Source organism: Mytilus californianus, unplaced genomic scaffold, assembly GCF_021869535.1.
Source record: "Mytilus californianus isolate M0D057914Y unplaced genomic scaffold, xbMytCali1.0.p SCAF_1, whole genome shotgun sequence".
NCBI lineage: Eukaryota > Metazoa > Mollusca > Bivalvia > Mytilida > Mytilidae > Mytilus > Mytilus californianus.
Genome location: NW_026262581.1, coordinates 48263850 through 48284295, shown reverse-complemented (window position 1 = coordinate 48284295; position 20446 = coordinate 48263850). Strand labels below are relative to the sequence as shown.

The window sequence follows — 20446 nt, the reverse complement described above, 5'->3', positions numbered from 1 at the left end:
CGAGGGGTGCCGAATGAAATATGTTAAGTTTTATTACAAACGTAAAACGCCATATGACAAGGTTATCGTTTAAGTGCTCACTTATATTTACCTTTTGTTTAGACTTTTATGAAATAAAATGGATTACATTAATCAACAACAATAAATAACACGTTTTAAGAGTGGGCGTTACTTTTATGTCAACAAAGATATATTTCTGTGAGTATAAAAATAAGAAGATGTGGTATGATTGCCAATGAGATAACTCTCCACAAGAGACCAAATGACTCAGAAATTAACAACTATATAGGTCACCGTACGGCCTTCAACAATGAGCAAAGCCCATACCGCATAGTCAGCTATAAAAGACCCCGAAATGACAAATGTAAAACTATTCAAATGAGAAAACATCGGCCTGATTTATGTACAAAATAATGAACGAAAAACAAATATGATATACAGCAACAAACGACAACCACTGAATTACAGGCTCATAACTTGGGACAGGCACATACATAATGTGGCGGGGTTAAACATGTTAGCGTGCGCCCAACGTGAAGTTTACATTATTTTAATGATCAGGTACTGAAAATACAAAGAAACAATAAAATCGTATTTCTTAGATAAACAAATCGTGTTTAATTGAGAAAAAAGTTAATTTAAAACGAGACAAATTTAACACTCTTGTATTCTTATTAAAAAGTATATAAAATCTACATATTTCTTTATCATAAGAAGTTGCTGAATGACATATCATTCAAAAAACAGCCTATTTGATCGAGAGAAACATTTCGTAAGATAAAAAAATATCTGTTTTAGTGTTTGATTTAACTTATGTATGTCTGTTTAGAGTGACTTCTAAAAATTGAAAATATATTTAAATAAAAAATGATCATTTACGGATGGGAAATAAAAAAACCTAAAATTATAGGCAACAGTAGTTTTCCGATTGCGAAATCTCGAAACTGCATTAAGGGAGCAACCATTTAACTTCAATAGGGTGGGGGTTATGGCTTTTTGTCTCAGTAAGATTTTTTTTTCGCGCAAAGCCGCGAACTTTTTTTTATTTTTCGACGCTATCAATCAAATTATATTTTTCAAAATTTAACACTATAATGTATGGGGAGAATCTGGATTCAGAATATTTTCTTTGTCATCTGCTTGACCACAATATTTTTTTTCCATCAAATTTGGGATTACATTGGATGAACGCATATGACCCAGAGGAGTCAACAGATTATGCTTTACTTGTACTTCCCGTCATGTTATTCCTGTGAAAAATCCACGTTGATTAATCCTAATGGTTGATATGATATCCTATAATGCCGAAATTTACCGAAGGAACTTATTTTAAATATTTAAATATAAACAGCAATGAATGTCTTTTCTTAGTTTTAGATATTTTAGTTTTACACGGAACACTCTACACAAAAATTTACGACAAAGGGGAGGGTGTTTCGTTCCCTATTGTTAATTTTCCTTTTTTTACAACTCGTTCGCTATTCCTGTGTCTGTAGTGATGTTTTAGATTTCAAAGAACGTTATCTATGTATTACTGGAAAATTATAAAGTCAAGAATTTCACTACTACAAATTACTTTAAACCTTTAATAAATTCTTTCATACATTCAAATATTTGGTTTTGAAGTTTGACTGCAGGGGGCGGATCAAGCCATTTTTTAAAAAAGGGGGTTCCAACCATATGTCCCCATTCGAAAGCATTGATCGTCTAAAAAAAAAGAGGGTTCCCCCCGGACCCCCAGGACCCCCCCCCCCCCCCCAAACACCCACCCCTCCCCCGACCCGGATCCGCCACTGGATTGTACCTTATTACAAACAGGATAGTACAACATAATTTTTAAGGTGATATTGTTTACCGAGTCCACACATTTAGATGCAGTCTGGGTAAACTTATCGATTCTTTAAATAAACTTAGTCTAAAGGGTTACCAATTCAACACTGGAATTATATCTTTATAAATATTGATTTTGTTATCAATATATCAAAATCTAACTAAATATTCTTGTTAAACACATATGTACATTCACGGTCCTACAACCTGTTGATATCTATATTTTGGCATCCTATATTTTGGCATTGCACAAAGTCATGTTTTTCATGTTTTTGATTATGTGCTGATTGACATTTTAGTCTTAGATTCATGATGTTTGTCTCGCCTTCAAAAAAAGTCGCAGAAAACGACGACAGTGGAGGAGGATGTGTCAACAATTGTTAAGTTTTCTACTTGAGTCAATTTGATAGGAACTACTTGTGATAGATAAATGATATTTTGTATAAAGTTGCATTGCTATAATGATTAGTACATATTAATTTGACGGCTATTTCGAGGCCTTGTCCCCTAGGTGAAGGTCCAACGACTTTCAATTAATACGCAATTGTCAATGTTAAGTTTTCTGCTTAAGTTAGTTTGATAGGAACTACTTGTGCAATATTATATGAATGATGTTTTCTATAAAGTTGTATTACTATCAGTACATATTAGTTTGACGTCTATTTCGAGGCCTTGTTCCCTAGGTGAAGGTCATGCGACTTTCAATTAATTAGCAATTTTCAATGTTAAGTTTTCTACTTAAGTTAGTTCGATAGGAACTATATGTGCTAGATTAAATAAATGATGTTTTCTATAAATTGCATTACTATCAGTACATATTAGTTTGACGGCTATTTCGAGGCCATGTTCCCTAGGTCAAGGTCATTCAAGATTCCTTTCAGTGTAAATAACGTTTTATTCATATTGTCAGTTGAGAATATTGTAGATTGTTTGATTTGTATGTAGTAGTATTAATTTGTAATTTACAAAGAACTTTTTGTCCCCCGCGCACGCGCACGCGGTCTTGTTAGTGCTCTTACAGGTACAATTCTTGCCAGATTTTTATTACACTTATACTATAGGTTATTATCAGCAATATCAATTATTTTTAAAAGAGTTATGGTCCTTGGAAATATTAATTATATGGAAAATTGCATTGTTAGCGCTCTCACGTGTACAATGCTTGCCAGATTTTTATGAAACTTATATCATAGGTTTACATATATATCAGCGATATCTTGGACAAGTTCACAAATCAGTGCGTATCTTTTATTTTTAAAAGAGTTATGCCCCTTGGAAACATTAATTTTATTGGAAATTGCATTGCATTTGCTCTCAAGCCTTCATTTTCCCAAGAAATTAGAAAATAAAAATTTAAAGTTATTGCCCTTGGACAGATAAAATATGTGCAACGCGGGTGATTCTTTTATATTATGAAATTTACTTTATAAAAAAAGGAGATGTGGTATGATTGCGAATAAAACAAATTTCCATTTACATTTTCTTTAGAAGGTATAAAAAATAGCCTTTCTGTAGTTTGTTATACTAATACCTGGTACATTATCTTGTTTAAAACCTTAATCAAAACATGACAAAAAGCAACGACTTTCCTCTTTTTTTTTTGGCAAATAAAGTTTGATGTTCAAATAGGACAAATAATTAACACTGGTTTGTCTGTTTCTCAACTCTTGACAGACATATTTTCTCGGCCTTGAATCTTAAGACTATTGAGTATCCTGACATTTTGACATAATCTGTATTCGCAAGAGGGTGAGTGATACGTGCATACATACCAGCAGACTCTTATCTTGTCAAGGCATCCAATCTGACTTCTTTTGAATTTGGTGGGATTCCCTTGGAGTTTTTTTTAATTTGTTTTGTGTTGTATTTTCTATATCGATGTATGAAATTTACACATCAGTAAACTATTGTTTCCTCTTATAAATTTGAATAAAACGAGTTGTCGAATTTATGTCAATAAGGTTTCAAACAACAGGAATAAATAAAAAAAGAGGTTTTTTGGGAGGTTAACCAAATCTTCAATTATGGCCAAGCAGGATCACTGTATACATGTCAAGATACAGTTCAGTGGTCACATGACCGCATCGAATGCAAAAATTCGTGGGTTTTATACTAAACACGGTTGAACCGAACATTGGTATTTCCTGTTTGTTTGGGCATTAAAGCGGCATTTAGGAGATTGATAAGACTGGTTGCCTCGGAATCGGAATTATTTTTCCTAGAATAGTGGCATGTCTTCCTTTAGACAATTGTTTTGTTTTAGTGCCAAAATATTAAATATTACTCTGCGTATCGATAGAGTACGAGACAGAATAGATCAGCAATTCATTCTTAATCATATCGTTCTTTATTTGCAAGTTATTGTCCACCATGGAAATTATATAACTTGTGAATTCATCATTTAATAAATAAGCAGAAAAAACAAGTATTTAATTTCAACATCAACTATTCCATAAACAAAAATGAAAATAAGAACACAAAAAAAAACACACACAAAAATTAATGAACCATGCACATGACCATGCAGATGACTAACAAACTTTGAAAGTACCAAACTTTCCCCTTATCATCCAGATCTGTACAGGAACAAATAAAAAATTAAAACAAGAACAAAACAAATAATCAATTTATATAAGATATCTTTGTCCAAGATTACACCGAATTATTGAGAGCGGTCCATATAGCAAACGTTGATCAAGTATATTACGACCAACCAGTTTGTGCTTGACTCGAACTAGTAATAAATCAATTATTAAGCAAATGAAACATATATCAATCATTGACCTTTTTCTCCACAAATACTTAATTTTTATTCACCACCATGAAAGCTGGATTCCCTTTTACGACCTATTACAATTTGAAGACACAAACCTGCCGTTTGTTTGCTTGTTCAATCGTTTTTAGTTTGTTTTTTTTTTAGGAAGGTTTGGTTTGGGATTTTTTAGTTTTCCCCTTTTTGGTAAGATTTTTATGTTATCTTTTCATTGTCTTATCATTTTTCGTGCAAGGATAAGTATATGCAATGTTTTACTGTTTGTAGTGTTTCTGATCAAAGAACAACATGTCTTTGTTTCATAAGTTGTTTGAGTTTGGTTCTCGTTTTAAGTTTTTGATAAGGGGAAGATTTCGGGGGAGGTTACTGTTTTGTTCTTGTTTTCTGGAGAGAAATACTGATGTTTTTTTTTTATATCAAACATTCAATTTGAATTTAAATTTTCTTGCCGCTAATTTAGGTTCGTTTTACGGTATAACTTCATGTACGTGTTTATTTCGTTTCTTCATGTGCGTGTTTGTGGATGCATGTATTTGTACGTGTATATATGGGGGTATATGTATTAATGTGTGCATGAGTTTTTTAAGTTGATGATTCTGCATAAAAAAACGAAGATATTAAGAGATAATCAAGCATCGAGTATAAAAAAAGGACAAATTTTTTGAATTATTATTAATTTTATTATAAAATAAAAAGAAAATGTCAGAATAATAAACTATCACAGTAATTTGGAAAAAAAATTGCACGCTAATAAATAAAGGATTTCAAGGAATGTAATAAAAATTTTACATCTTTCTATAATTATTTCCGAGTTTCTTTCTTATACAAACATTTCTACCACGACGTATTGCACAAACACGTCTGCTCGGACAATCACGATTGCATTTGCTTTTATAATTGCCTGGTGTCGGCATTTCTTTAACCGGAAGTATATTTTCACGAGGCATGCAACTTCTTTTACAGCCGTTTTGAACACATCTTCCTTGTGGCCAACAATCAAAGTCCCTGTTACAGTTGCTAACGCAATCATCTGTGTTTTGATTTAAGTCAGCAAACGGACGAACAGGAATATGATCGATTGATGTGATCCTATCGGTGTTTGAGTGCTGATCTATCGGCTCTAGATTACGTATGAGTTGAATTTGTCCGTTTGAATCGACTAGTACGTTCGATTGACCAGTAAGTATGGTTTTCTTAAGTGACATTTCATCACCGTTAGTAATTTCCTGATTTTGATCAAAAGAACCTTCAGAGAACAGTGGAAGAATGGGTTTCTGCAATTTTCCAATATCTGGAATCTTATGTCCATTTTGATTATGAGCAAAAGGTCCACTAGTAATCAATGGAAGAATGGGCTTCTGCAATTTTCCAATAGCTGGAATCTTCTGTACATTTGGATTGTTTGGTATATACATGTCTGATTCTACTGGTGAATTATGGTCAAATTGATTAACCTGACGGTTTGTAACAAGTCGATCTCCTTCCACTAGCTGATTAACTGTACCAGTATTCTGATTTAGCATAATATGATCATTAGTCATAATACGATCGGAATGTGAGATAGGGTTATGACCAGATAAATCTTTTGGAACATAAGAATCAATTGGTTTTACATGAGATAGTTGTTTTACTTGTTGGTTTCTAATAGATTTTCCAACAGATGTAAGCATGGTTGCAATTGTACCAGAATTAGGATCGATAAGTATTGTTTGGTCCTTGTGCAGAACAGGATTAGATGTTAAGATTTCTTTATGCCCAGATAAATCATTCGGAGCGTAGTTGTCAATTGGCTGTACCGGTGAAAAATTATCGATTGGTTGTAAGTGTCTGTTATGTTCAAGTCCTATACCTTGTCCGTTAGATGTTCTAACTTGTGTTAGTCTATTCACTACCTCTGTATGTTCTGGTAAATCGTTTTGATTTGTTGATTCAAAAGGTTTAAAGACAGGTTTTACCCCATTTTGCTCTTTCAGTTTGCCTTGAACATATGTATCGGTCGATTTAACAGGAGCAACTACTTCTTTGTGTCCCGGTAAATTATTTTGAACGTATGCATCGATCGGTTTCAGTGGAGATGGTTGGTCAACTGGTGATTTAAACATGCTTGTAAGTGTACCAGAATTAGGATCGATAAGTATAGTCTGGTCTCCGTGTATACCTGAATTAGATGTTAAGACTTCATTTTCTCCTGCATGTAGGATTTCAGAGTTAGGTCCTCGTACAAATGGAACGATGGAGCCTTTTGGTAGCAAAGGAGGTAATTCATTATTTTGAAGCTCATTAAGACATAAGTTCTTACAACGAAGAATACAGTCAGTTCCTTGTAGACATAATATTCGCGCTAAACAATTGTCAATACAAATTTGAAGTACACCAACATTCTTGGAAGTTGACAACGTACCGACGGTACCATCAGATCCTACATTAGAATTTACAGATAAATCTTTGGGAATGTAGTCGTCAATTGGCTGTACCGGTGAAAAATTATCGATTGGTTGTAAGTGTCTGTTATGTTCAAGTCCTATACCTTGTCCGTTAGATGTTCTAACTTGTGTTAGTCTATTCACTACCTCTGTATGTTCTGGTAAGTCGTTTTGATTTGTTGATTCAAAAGGTTTAAAGACAGGTTTTACCCCATATTGCTTTTTCAGGTTGCCTTGAACATATGTATCGGTTGATTTAACAGGAGCAACTACTTCTTTGTGTCCCGGTAAATTATTTTGAACGTATGCATCGATCAGTTTCAGTGGAGATGGTTGGTCAACTGGTGATTTAAACATGCTTGTAAGTGTACCAGAATTAGGATCGATAAGTATAGTCTGGTCTCCGTGTATACCTGAATTAGATGTTAAGACTTCATTTTCTCCTGCATGTAGGATTTCAGAGTTAGGTCCTCGTACAAATGGAACGATGGAGCCTTTTGGTAGCAAAGGAGGTAACTCATTATTTTGAAGCTCATTAAGACATAAGTTCTTACAACGAAGAATACAGTCAGTTCCTTGTAGACATAATATTCGCGCTAAACAATTGTCAATACAAATTTGAAGTACACCAACATTCTTGGAAGTTGACAACGTACCGACGGTACCATCAGATCCTACATTAGAATTTACAGATAAATCTTTGGGAATGTAGTCGTCAATTGGCTGTACCGGTGAAAAATTATCGATTGGTTGTAAGTGTCTGTTATGTTCAAGTCCTATACCTTGTCCGTTAGATGTTCTAACTTGTGTTAGTCTATTCACTACCTCTGTATGTTCTGGTAAGTCGTTTTGATTTGTTGATTCAAAAGGTTTAAAGACAGGTTTTACCCCATATTGCTTTTTCAGGTTGCCTTGAACATATGTATCGGTTGATTTAACAGGAGCGACTACTTCTTTGTGTCCCGGTAAATTATTTTGAACGTATGCATCGATCGGTTTCAGTGGAGATGGTTGGTCAACTGGTGATTTAAATATGCTTGTAAGTGTACCAGAATTAGGATCGATAAGTATAGTCTGGTCTCCGTGTATGCCTTTTGGTAGCGAAGGAGTAAATTCATTATTTAGGAGCTCATTAAGACATAAGTTCTTACAACGAAGAATACAGTCAGTTCCTTGTTGACATGTTATTCGCGCTAAACAATTGTCAATACAGATTTGAAGTACACCAATATTCTTGGAAGTTGACAACGTACCGACTGTACCATCAGATCCTACATTAGAATTTACAGATAAATCTTTGGGAATGTAGTCGTCAATTGGCTGTACCGGTGAAAAGTTATCTATTTGTTGTATTTGACTTTTGTGTATAAGATCTCCACCACGTCCACCAACTACTTCTTTTTGTACGTAGGTATCGATTGGTTTCCCTGGAAGTACGATTTCTCTTCTGATTGTCTGAATACCAGTTTCTTTATTTACGGATACCATATCTGTATTAAGTTCACCAACAATTTCCCTTCCTGTTCCAACTTGCATAATTTGATTCATTTGATCTTGTGGACGAAAAACATCTTGAACTTCAGGAAGAGAAGGTCTAACATTAATGAGTGGCAATTCGTTGAGGCATAATTTCTGACAACCGAGACGACAATCATTTTGTAAGCATCGAGAAGTTTCCACACAATTGTCAATACAAATTTTAAGTAGACCTGCATTGTTTTGATCTGAGAGATTATCCATATCATTTACAAACCCTCCGTTAGAGGTTTCGAATTTTGTAATTGTACCAAAGTTTGGATCAATAAGTACAGTGTGGTCACCTTTCAGACTAGGATTGGGTTGTGGGACTTCCTTCTTACCAGTAGAATCTTTTGGATCATAGATATTGGTTTGTTTTTCTAGAGATACTGGATCAATTGGTTGCACTTGGCCATTTCTGTCTACGAAGCCTCCGCCACGTTTATCCGATGTTATAACGTTTGTAAATCTGTTCATTACTACTTTATGATCTTGTGATTCATTCGGAACATAATTGTCAATGGACTTGACGAAAGGGACTTCTTCTTTATGTCCTGTTGAATCGTTTGGAACATATGTATCGACGGATTGAACAGGGGCCACTACTTGTTTGTTTCCTGATGAGTCGGTTAGTGAATAATCGTTGATTAATTTGATGGGATGCTCTTCTTTTTTATGCCTTAGTGAATCACTCGAAACGTATGAATCTATCGGTTTGCCTGAAGATACCATTTCGTTTTGTCCCGGATTTATTCCACCTTGTTGATTAACCGATAAAAATTCTGTTTTCGTATTACCAGGAATCTCAATTTTTGTACCTGCTTGGAGGATTTCGCCGTTTGGCCCTAGTTCAAGTGGAACAATTGAACCTTTTGGTAATGAAGGATTTAAGTTTATATTTGACAGCTCATGAAGGCATGATGTCTTACAACGAAGACTACAGTCCGTTCCTTGTAGACATGTAGTTCGCATCAAACAATTGTTTATACAAATTTGAAGTAAATCAACATTCTTCGAACCTGTCAGAGTATTGATCGTATCATCAGATCCTACATTAGAATTTACGATCTTGGTTAATGTACTAGAGTTTGGATCAATTAACCAAGGCTTATTACCATTCTGAACAATGTCAGAATGGCCGAGAGGTGATATAGGATGAGGTAAGTCTAATGAAGAGACTGGTGTTGTTTTATCATTGTTTACATACACATCTCCTCGCAAAGGTAGTTTGTCTACAGTATCGATATGTGGCACTGAATCAATAACTTGTGGTACTTGTAGAAACTTTTTAACACAGATATACCTTCTACATGCATCAGTTGTTCGTTCACATACGGAACCCTGGTCGCAATGTTCATCCCTGATACATTCGCTGCCACAACGTCTGTTTCTTTTCGTTAAGTAAGACCCTGGAAGAAAACCAAAACCATATATTTCCATGTTAGTACACACATACTGTTCGAGTATGATATAAAAGCTTACAACAAAATCGAAAAATTATCAAAATCAATTAAGCAAAACGTCTGGTGAACTGCAAATTTGTGTAAGTTATCATGTTTTATTTATGTTAGCTAGGCAAACAAAAACCGTATAATTTTACCATTTACTGGTTGGTTATTGGAAAATCAACTTAATGATAAAGTTATCATTTACGTACCTGAAGAGAATGTTATTGCTCCAATCAAAATTACTACATGTAGTTTGTTCATGTTTGTATTCTGTAAAAAAAAAAAATATGTAAAAATAATTTAAAAAAATCAGTAAAGATACTTGGTTTATATTTAGTACGCCAGATGAGAGTTTCATCTACATTAGATTCATCAGTGGCGATCGAATCAAAACAGTTGAGATAATACATCAGATACGAAGTTGAAGAGCTCTGAAATCCAAACATTATGAAAAAATTGTACAAAATTCAGCTGTAGCCTTAGTGTTTTGAAAAATGTCACCATATATAGACAGTAAATGTATAAAAATGGACGGGTTTAATGATATATTTATGTCAAAAATAGTCATTTCCTTTGCATTTTGTATGATATGTATCACTTGTTCATAAGGCATATATAAATTATTTTTAAATGTAAATCACAGTAACATACAAAGATAAGCTTATAATTGTCAATTCGTTTTCGCCTTATTAGTTTGACTATCCATTTAGTATCTTCCGCTTCTCTCTATTATTCATTAAACCAATATTATCATTCAACTTATCCAAAGCATTCCTGATTTTATATTTATATAACAATAGCTTATAGCACTTTTCCCTCAATGAAAATTAATGCAAGTTTTTTTTATTGCTTATTTTTTTTTTAAGACTTTTATTTATTTATGTTTTCATTTATTCTTATACTGACTATTTATTTTATCATAAATATCATTTTTTGTATTGTTTTTTCAATCTTACCTTATATTTTCTTTAGTAGTAATATAATGCTTTGCCATCCCTTCTCAGTTAATATATATACCTACGGTGAATATCCGTTGTAGCAAGTCATTTGTCAAAGTTTGACATGTACAGGGAAACAGAATGTTAAAGGTAAGTTTTACCTCATAGCAGATGACGTAAATGTATTATGTATTTTAATTTCACCTCTTTGTGATCAATGTCTTTCAGCTGACCATTGTCTATCAGATCACGATTTGTTGTTTTTAAGCATTTCACTTTTTTCCTGTCTATGTGTGACACACCCATCTGATCATGTCATAAAAAAATGAAAACAGTACTCAGTGATTAGCAGTTTAATTCAATTTACAAAATATTTAAAATTGGACAGCCTTGCTTTATCCTAAAGCATCCTCAAAAATAATTTTGATTGTTAAGTCATATTTGAAAACCGATGTTACAAATGCCCATTTAAACAAATGCAAACTTATATATAATCTATAATCTCCAATGTCACAGACTTTTAAATCAGTTGATATTGGAAAAGATGAAATGTAGAATTTATCCTTTTTAAAAGTTTTTCTTTTCAAATAAAGGGCTTGATGCCATCAATATACTTCATCATACATCAGTTAAATACACAGTACTCCTCCATTTTAAAATGTTCTGTTCAATATAATCAAAATAGTTTGCAGGATTTATACATTACTTTATAATTCGGCTGGATACGTTATAACTGGGGATCTTTACATTGCTTATAACACTATCTTAAAACGCGGAATCCAAAAGGCTGAAATATCGTGAGGCTAAATCCATCGATTGGAAACACAGCTTCAAAATTTTAATAAATTCGGTAAAAGATTATGTTAGAAAAGAGGCAAACTGTGACAAAAAAGACGTAGATGCTCTTTCCGAAATTGTTCGGGCTGTAAAATGGACCCAAATGTTGCTGATACTGTTCTACTTCCTTGAGAAATATGTTGTTGTTCCAGCAAACAAATTCCAAATCCTGCTTTTAATTATGAATTCAATTATGTAAACTGCTTGATAAAGGAATAAGGTATAGACAATTCACTTAAAAACATATGAAACTACTTTATAGGAAACCTGGAACAATTAATAGATTTAAACATATATTAGTCTGTATTCCTATACAATTATGAACACTTATAGCCCTACAGCATGTCGATACTAATATTTTTTACATTGCACAATGTCATGTTTTTTTCTCAGATTTTTTCTCATATCTTTACACTTGATCCATTTAGTGTGCAAAGATTAATATTTGAGTCTGGGAAACATGATTTATTGAAGGGGGGCTGTGTTTCAGTCTGATGAGTCAAGCCTAACATGATTTATTGAAGGGGGGCTGTGTTTCAGTCTGATGAGTCAAGCCTTTTCAACTTTTTTTCCTCATGTTCTTATGTTGTGCTATTACACCACTGTCCAAGTTTATGGGAAAGTTGAGCACATTTTTTATTAGTTGTAATTGGCTTTGGACTAGCTTAAAGTAACTTTGAGGACTCGAATATCGGTTCTTTGTTTCATTTGTCTTTATGTAAGTTAGTGTGTGTGACGATCTGATGAGTCAAGCCTTTTCCTTTTATGATTTAAAGTTTATTATAATGGTTTGATGGTACACTACTGTCTAGAGTGCTTGCAGAAATGTTAAACGGCACCACATAACGTATACAAAAACGAAAACGTTATCAAACATTATGTATGTGCTTTTATATATTAAATATCTGAGTCCGTTCTATTGTACCACTGAGCCTCACGGGATAACAAATAACATATATTTTACTTGTTATTGCATTGTGGTTTCGAGATTGGTTCCGTAAAGATATTAGCTTAGTATTTTCAATAACTGCACCAATACTTTTTTCTTTTAAAGAGAGTTATACTAGTTTTATATTGTTTTTTGCACTTCAATGACAGCTTATAGCATATGACAAGTGTATTTCTCAGCAGTTTAAATTGTTAAATGCTACTATTCTAACACCCATAAAACCCTCGATTGACCAGATTAGGCTTTACACTTATTAACACTGTCCTTTTATAGGAAAAATTAAAATCACAAAAATACTGAACTCCGAGGAAAATTCAAAAAGGAAAGTCCCTAATCAAATGGTAAAATCAAAAGCTCAAACACATCAAACGAATGGATAACAACTGTCATATTCCTGACTTGGTGCAGGCATTTTCTCATATAGAAAATGGTGGATTAAACCTGGTTTTAAAGCTAGCTAAACCTTTCACTTGTATGACAGTCGCATCAAATTCCATTATATTGACAACGATGTGTGAACAAAACAAACACAATAGGAAAAAATGTCACAAATAGGGGTACAACAGCAATACGAACCCAACCAAAAACCGGGGGTGATCTCAGGTGCTCCGGAAGGACAAACAGATCCTGACCCACACGTGGCACCCGTCGTGTTGCTCATGTTATTACAAAGTCGGTAAATAGTCTAATTCGGTAGGTCACATTCGTGAAAAGGGAACGGGATTGTAGTTACGACATAAGGAACATATCCGATATCATCTGTGAAACGCATATTCCATAACGGTCAACCAATTCGTGATGGCGTCCGTAAGATTTACGAAGTGATGATTTCAACTTCACCATTTGGAACTAAAAATGGAAAGGTCACAATTAAGAACTGAAATCATCTCGTTTTGTTTTCAACCGACCCTCATTGTCCATTTCTAAATGTAAGTCAAGATATGAGGCAGACTTAAGTGTAAAACGGTAAAAAAAAAGTTCCTAATCAAATGGCAAAATCAAAATCTCAAACACATCAAACGAATGGATAACAACTGTCATATTCCTGACTTGGTACAGACATTGTGCTAAGGAGTTGCTAAAGTCGGTTAAGCGTTCTCTTGGAAAAGAGAGGCGAAAGATACCAGAGGGACATTCAAACTCATAAGTCGAAAATAAACTGACAACGCCATGACTAAAAAAGAAAAAGACCAACTGACAAACAATAGTACACAAAACACAACATAGAAAACTAAAGACTGATCAACACGAAAATTAGTATAATATTTTTAAATAGATACACATAGACTGTTGTTTATTTTTATGATTATTTACTAGCTAATATAAAAATAAGAAAATATAAAATGATTGCCAATGAGACAACTCTCCACAAGAGACCAAATGACTCAGAAATTAACAAATATAGGTCACCATACGGCCTTCAACAATGATTAAAACCTATACCGCTCAGTCAGCTATAAAAGGCCTCGGAATGACAAAATTTAATGTGAAACAATTCAAACAAAAAAACTAACGGCCTGATTTATGTACAAATTAATGAACGAAAAACAAATATGATATACAGCAACAAACGACAACCACTGAATTACAGGCAGTATATATAGGTATTTTAACGTTAATAATTTATTAAAACCGAGTTTTGTAGTCTAATATTGAGAAAATTGCGACAGATGTACAGAACTACTATTTCTCTTGACATCTGAATTCATTGGGGGAAAGCTATTAAGTTTATACATTAATACATGATTGTATGATGTAACAATTGTTATCTGTTGTATTTGTTATTGTCCTGTTAAATATATCTAATCATTCAACCGATATGTCCAAAGGTAACATTCCTTTATTTTGAAAATATTTTTCCGTGGTTTATGAGATATATTTTACATAATTAAGAACGTCACGACATCATTGGACCATTTATTTCCTTATGTTTGTGTGAAATAATCTACTATAAATAGAGACAACGTATAAAGATTCTTGGTTTATTTAAAAAAATATTGAATCCCGCAAAACACGTTCATCACCTTATGAATAACTGTCGGACACGGAATTAAAGTACGAATAAGACTATCTATCATACAGGTAAATAATAGGGGTGCTCTGAAAACATTATTAACGCCAACTAATATATTACCATGCTCAATGACTGTATTGGAAAGGCATCTTCAATAAGGATATGACTATCTTAATTGAATGAAGGTCTCAGTATTTTTTTTAACTCAATGGTTAGATATTATCTCAGTTGCGTTAACGCACGCAATTTGTTTTCGGAATGTCGAAAAATTCTTATGTTGAAAACCTACAATAGATATAAGAATATGTGGTATGAGTGCCAATGAGACAACTCTCCATCCAAGTCACAATTTGTAAAAGTAAACCATTATAGGTCAAAGTACGGCCTTCAACACGGAGCCTTGGCTCACACCGAACAGCAAGCGATAAAGGGCCCCAAAAAATGACTAGACAGTGTAAAACCATTCAAACAGGAAAACCAAAAAACGAACCATATTTTGTGTGTTCCTCTCATTAAATAATTTTTTCATCGTTCAAATTTTCAACTATAAAAAAATGTTCCACTGTTCAATGGTTGAAATTGATTTCTGTTTAATCTAGTATATAGATGTTGGAAGGATATTGAAGTTCAAGCCATTTTATTGTGATTTGTTTTGTTTTGTTTGTTTGTTTGATTCAATTTTTGGTGGTGGATTTCTTTCTTTTTGTTTTTTGAATCTATCATGAAGAGTGGAACACATATTTACATTTAAATGATTATCAACTATATCACGCAGCAAACGATATGAAAGAAGATAATGCTTTGTCTTAAAATAGTAATTTTTCCGAATTCTAGAATTTCATTTCATCTCCCCCACGACGCGTTCTTTTCATAGACAATTCAACATTTCCCTATCTTAATCATATCGGACAAAGAGAGGTTTTACAAAATTAATGAAGTTTGAAGATATTAGCAGTCTATTGTTTTTACTCAACACTTCTGTTATCAAATAAAATTGCAGGTGACGGTAACAAATACTGAATGACCAGAAAAAAAACCAATAAATATCAAATTTATTAGTTTTTCATTTTTAATGAAAGGTTTGACATGGGCTTCCCATATTAGAATCCGTTTATATAAATATGATCCTCGAAGAAGCCGATATAGACATAAATATAAATATAAATACCCATACAGACACGTGCAATCGTATACTACCGATTTGTTTGGAACTGCTTAATTTCATATCATAGATATGTAAATCATCGTATTTACCTGTATTAATTTTTTTCTATCTTATTAGTCAAGGAATTGGTTCTTTTCGCTGGCTCCTTTGTTTCACTTTTCAATTAATTTCTTTTTCTTTTATAACTTAGCAAATTATAGCGAAATATTATTTAAAAATTCCATTTTTATAATTGTTTTTGTCTAAATAGTAGATAATGACCTATAACAAAACTAGTAATACGGTAAATATATGTTGTTAAAATTAGAGAGTTCAGCCACAAGTTCTGTTAATTTTCAGAAAAATAGGATTATATGAAAAGATCGCTATATTGAGAGTTTATTTTTCCAAATAAACGAATCAAAAAATGTTATATAATCCATTAATAAGGGACAAAAGAGCCATTGCTAGAGTTAGGGATAGATTTCAATCCTAGAAGTACAAGACACTATGAATATCAATTTATTGTTTTAATTTAATTTTGAATGTCTGACCATAAATAAATTAAATATATGTAGATAGACATTATTACAGTATATAATTCTAATTAAAAAAGCTTTTAATGCTGTTCAAATTACTAATATTAATTAGTATAATTTTTGTAATCGAGAAGAAAATTATGCACATTTTTATCTTTATTGTTCATAATGACAAGAATTTTTTACTGACATGATAACAAACCTTTCTTATTCTAACTGCTACAAGCACAGTTGTCCATAGATGGTTTTGGTAATAAATCTTAGGTGCTTTTGTCATACAGCTCTTCAGGTAATTCGAGTTTTATACATCCCTCATATGCTTTAAAGTAGTAAAATATAGTTCGTATTTAATCTACTACATTTATTATATTAATATAAAATCACTGTTAATCAGCTTAATTTAGCTGATTAGTTACCTCGGTTGTCAATGTAGTTTTACGTAGTTCATCAAGAGAAACTTTGATTCATGGTGAGTTTTTGTTTTGGTCCTTTTTCGTTTTGATTAGCTCTTCTACGTTTTGTATGGTGTTTTGGATTTTAAATGATCTTTCCCACGAGCATCACTGAGGAGACATCAATTGTCGAAATGTACATCTTGTGAAGAAAGGAAATTGGTACCGTTAATGTTATTATTGTAACAAGCAAGAATAAGATTTGATGAATAAATATGATTATATTTGAAAAGCAAAGAAAATAATGTGTCTCTGTAAATAAAATCGCAATAAAACCCAAATAAAAAACAAGCTCAAACATTTCTTATCAACCGATATCGTAAACACCATAGCTCGGGATGGGTACTATATTGCCGCTGAAAAATAATACTTGTAGTATCGTACTTCTTATTAATCCTTATTTTCAGTTACTTTGAAAGAATAATGTTTCAAGATCTTTTCTTATCATGACCCTGTCTATCTACTTAAAAAGGGTTAAGCAATGGTTTAGTTAATTGAATATTTTGTTCAGTTTTAATCTTCCCACTGCAGTAACAAAGTAGGGTTCACGTTACTCGCATTTGCACTCTTTTACATATAATAATGAGTCTGAAATTGTGTTGTTATTATTTAAACATTCATTTACATTTATTGTTATTATAACATGTTTCATACGTATTTAATGAAATGAAACCAAGCATTTCAGGCAGTAAACAATCCGATGTAAATACCGTCAAATACAGACTAAAACTAATTATAAATATTATGCCCTCATTGTCTGATTTAACACATTACATTATCAAGGTTTATTATTTAATGATCTGTTTTCAAGAAATGCGTCTATCTTGATATGTACCAATTTTTGATTGAGTCTTGCTTTTAACGATCATTTTGGAAATATTTCATGCATACTTTGGAGTAACTTGTCGTTTCAGTATTAAATTAAAGCATGATCTAAAATTTAGTTATACAAACTATTTTGACTTAAAGGGGCATTAGCTACGATTTAGACAAGAATTTAAAATACGATTCCATGTGTTTTAAGTATTAATTAAAGCGGAATTTTTAAATAATATTTCGTTATAAGCAGTCAGTTTGGCCCAAATTTATCAATATAAGTTTAAAAAAACATCGCTGATGTATTATTTACTTGCAAGTCAAAAATTTAACCTCATTGAATCTGAATTCATGCGACCTTCAATTTAACCTCTTGGTTAGAGGTGGATTACGCATGTTATAGGCGTGTTCAGCTATTAAAAGGAAAGGAACGAAAACATTGAAAACGAAATAAGAGTAAACTGGATGACTGATTCGATCCACAAAAACCTCATTCTTATACAGGTAAAACCGATGATCAATATATTTTTGCATATTGTCAAGTCCATGCATTGTTAATTGTTTGTTTTTGACTTTTTGTAATTTGGATAAACATTTAAGTATGTTATTAATCAAATATGAGGATTTTAGTCAAGTCGGTGAACATGAATTTGACAGTTAATACCCCTTTAAGGGCTTTTATATTTATAGAAAACTTTACGCCATTGAATGAAAAATCGGTACGGAATGACGCTTGCATTCTACTCAAATAACCGAAAACTGCGCATACGACACTGAATGCATCAATACATTTCTTCTCTTTAGTAGCATATAATTCACTGAGTTCTGTCACATAGCAATCATGAACCAGAGTGAAATATATGCCAATCGCAGTTATCACGAAACACATCGTATGTACAACAGTTCATAGATTCGTTTATAATATTGAACACGTTAACTTACATCACTTCAAACTTTGATTTTTATGAATTTGATAGTTTCTTTGAAGGTCTTTGAAATTTGAAATGTAATGGTTTGATTTCTTACAATAAGACATTGGTGGCATTGAAATACATTTAAAAAGAAAGGATATTCGGTTGGTGTAGACGATAAAACAATATTGTTAATTCTTTAGTGTTACTTGCTAGTATCTACAGTAATAGTTTACAAATAGTGCAAAAAACTAAAATTGTCGAATTGGCGTATTCGATCAAATTTAGATGTTCGGACTGATATAATTTTTAATACAGTACTTAGGGATACACTTTAGCGCGTCTTTTCTAAACACTCATCTTAAACGTGCATTAAGCCTGGTACAAATGTATGAGTACAATTAATTTATCACAAAGAAGGTTTCTATGTGCAAAAAGAAACAAGTCCTTTAAAAAGAATTTCTGAACGTGCTCTCTATTAGTAAGAACTTTATCAAAATTTAATTTACTTTATTCAAAAATACGCGTTTGTTAAAAAAACAATATCTTGAAGGAAAATATCGAAAATATTTGCATATTTGTCGTTATTACATGGAAAAAGATGAATTATTCGATTTGGATTTTTTGTTTTGTTATTTTTTTTTAAATGTTTTTCTCTGTTGGTTAGTAGTTATTGAGATGCAATTTTGTTCGTTGTTGTCAGCAAAGCTAAAATAAAATGTGGGGATATGCAACTAACTCTTTTTCACTTCTTTTGTTTTATTTTATATCTGTTGTTTACCATATCTTTTTTTTTTCTTCTAAAATTCATCTACATTTAGTATTTATCAAACGGAAAAACACAAAATCCATAACCTTATATGCATAAACATTATTTTTTTCATTCGGAAACGCCACTATGAGACAAATAAATATCCTTTTATTTCTAATACCAGAAAGACGTGCTTATCTAATTAATAAACAAAATAACGATGAACTTTATTCCAGACCTTTTATATTTATATATTACTGTTCATAAATACTCATTTTAGATAGTAGATTGTCAGCTATATTTTTAAATTCTTTCTAACGACCATTGGTTGCAACATGAGGGGAAATGAAAGGAAAACCATTTCAAAATTGAATTAAATTTACATTTTCAGACTCTATTGATTAATTTTCAATATTTAAGGAGTATTTTAGGCCAGCGAAAGTCCAAAAAATTATGAATTCTTTGGAAATAGTTCGCGTCGGCCCTATTAGCCTCCGTTTCATTATTTCCTAAGAAAAGATAGTTATTTGGACTTTCTCCATAACATAATGAAGCGAAAAAGGATAGGACCGACATCCACCATTTTCATGGAATAAACAGCTATTTGACTAATTTCATAGAATTACAAGGTAACAGTTGTCCTGCATCAGCTCCCCATTTCGACAAGTAATGTCTCTTCAGAGATGCTCGATGACAAAATGTATGAAAATGCAAAACGTAATACAAACGTTGAAGAGCAGATATATCCACAAAACCAAAAGTATTATCAAACCGAGATTAGGAATCGGGGCAATGTGTAAAGTAAGTACATTTCTTACTTCAAAAGGATTTTTTAAATCTATATGACGAATTTCAATTAAACAATATTCGTTTGTCATGTAAGTATCAAAGTATTGACCTATTGAAATGATGAAACCATTGGTGACTTACTGTCCTCCGACAGAGATATCAACCCACCTTAAGCAGTGAAATTTGTTTTTAACAAAAATTACAGCTTTTGGCTGATTTCCTTCCATTGTTCCTTTTTATAACTTCGAATCATGGGCTAACATTTTTTAATCAAACCGACCACGTTCTGATGTTAACGTGGTCATAAGGTTATA

General features: G+C 32.4%; 1 protein-coding gene across 1 annotated transcript; it reads right to left on the bottom strand.

The window, feature by feature from the left end:
* Positions 1–4931: 4931 nt before the first annotated feature.
* On the bottom strand, positions 4932–11236 carry LOC127722043 (uncharacterized). Its single transcript, XM_052228926.1, has 4 exons — positions 11135–11236; positions 10202–10262; positions 7440–9953; positions 4932–4987 (listed from the first exon to the last, which is right to left on the bottom strand). The coding sequence occupies exons 1-4, from the start codon at positions 11234–11236 to the stop codon at positions 4932–4934; spliced, it is 2733 nt and encodes a 910-aa protein (XP_052084886.1).
* Positions 11237–20446: the final 9210 nt, after the last annotated feature.

What these genes read in the sequence shown, in the direction of transcription:
- LOC127722043 (XM_052228926.1), bottom strand. Translation starts at nt 11,236, where the DNA reads ATGGGTGTGTCACACATAGACAGGAAAAAAGTGAAATGCTTAAAAACA. An exon ending in AAGACATTGATCACAAAGAG is followed by an intron (nt 10,263 to 11,134) that starts GTGAAATTAAAA and finishes TTTTTTTTACAG; the next exon opens with AATACAAACATGAACAAACT. An exon ending in AGTCTTAACATCTAATTCAG is followed by an intron (nt 4,988 to 7,439) that starts GTATACACGGAG and finishes ATTTCTCTCCAG; the next exon opens with AAAACAAGAACAAAACAGTA.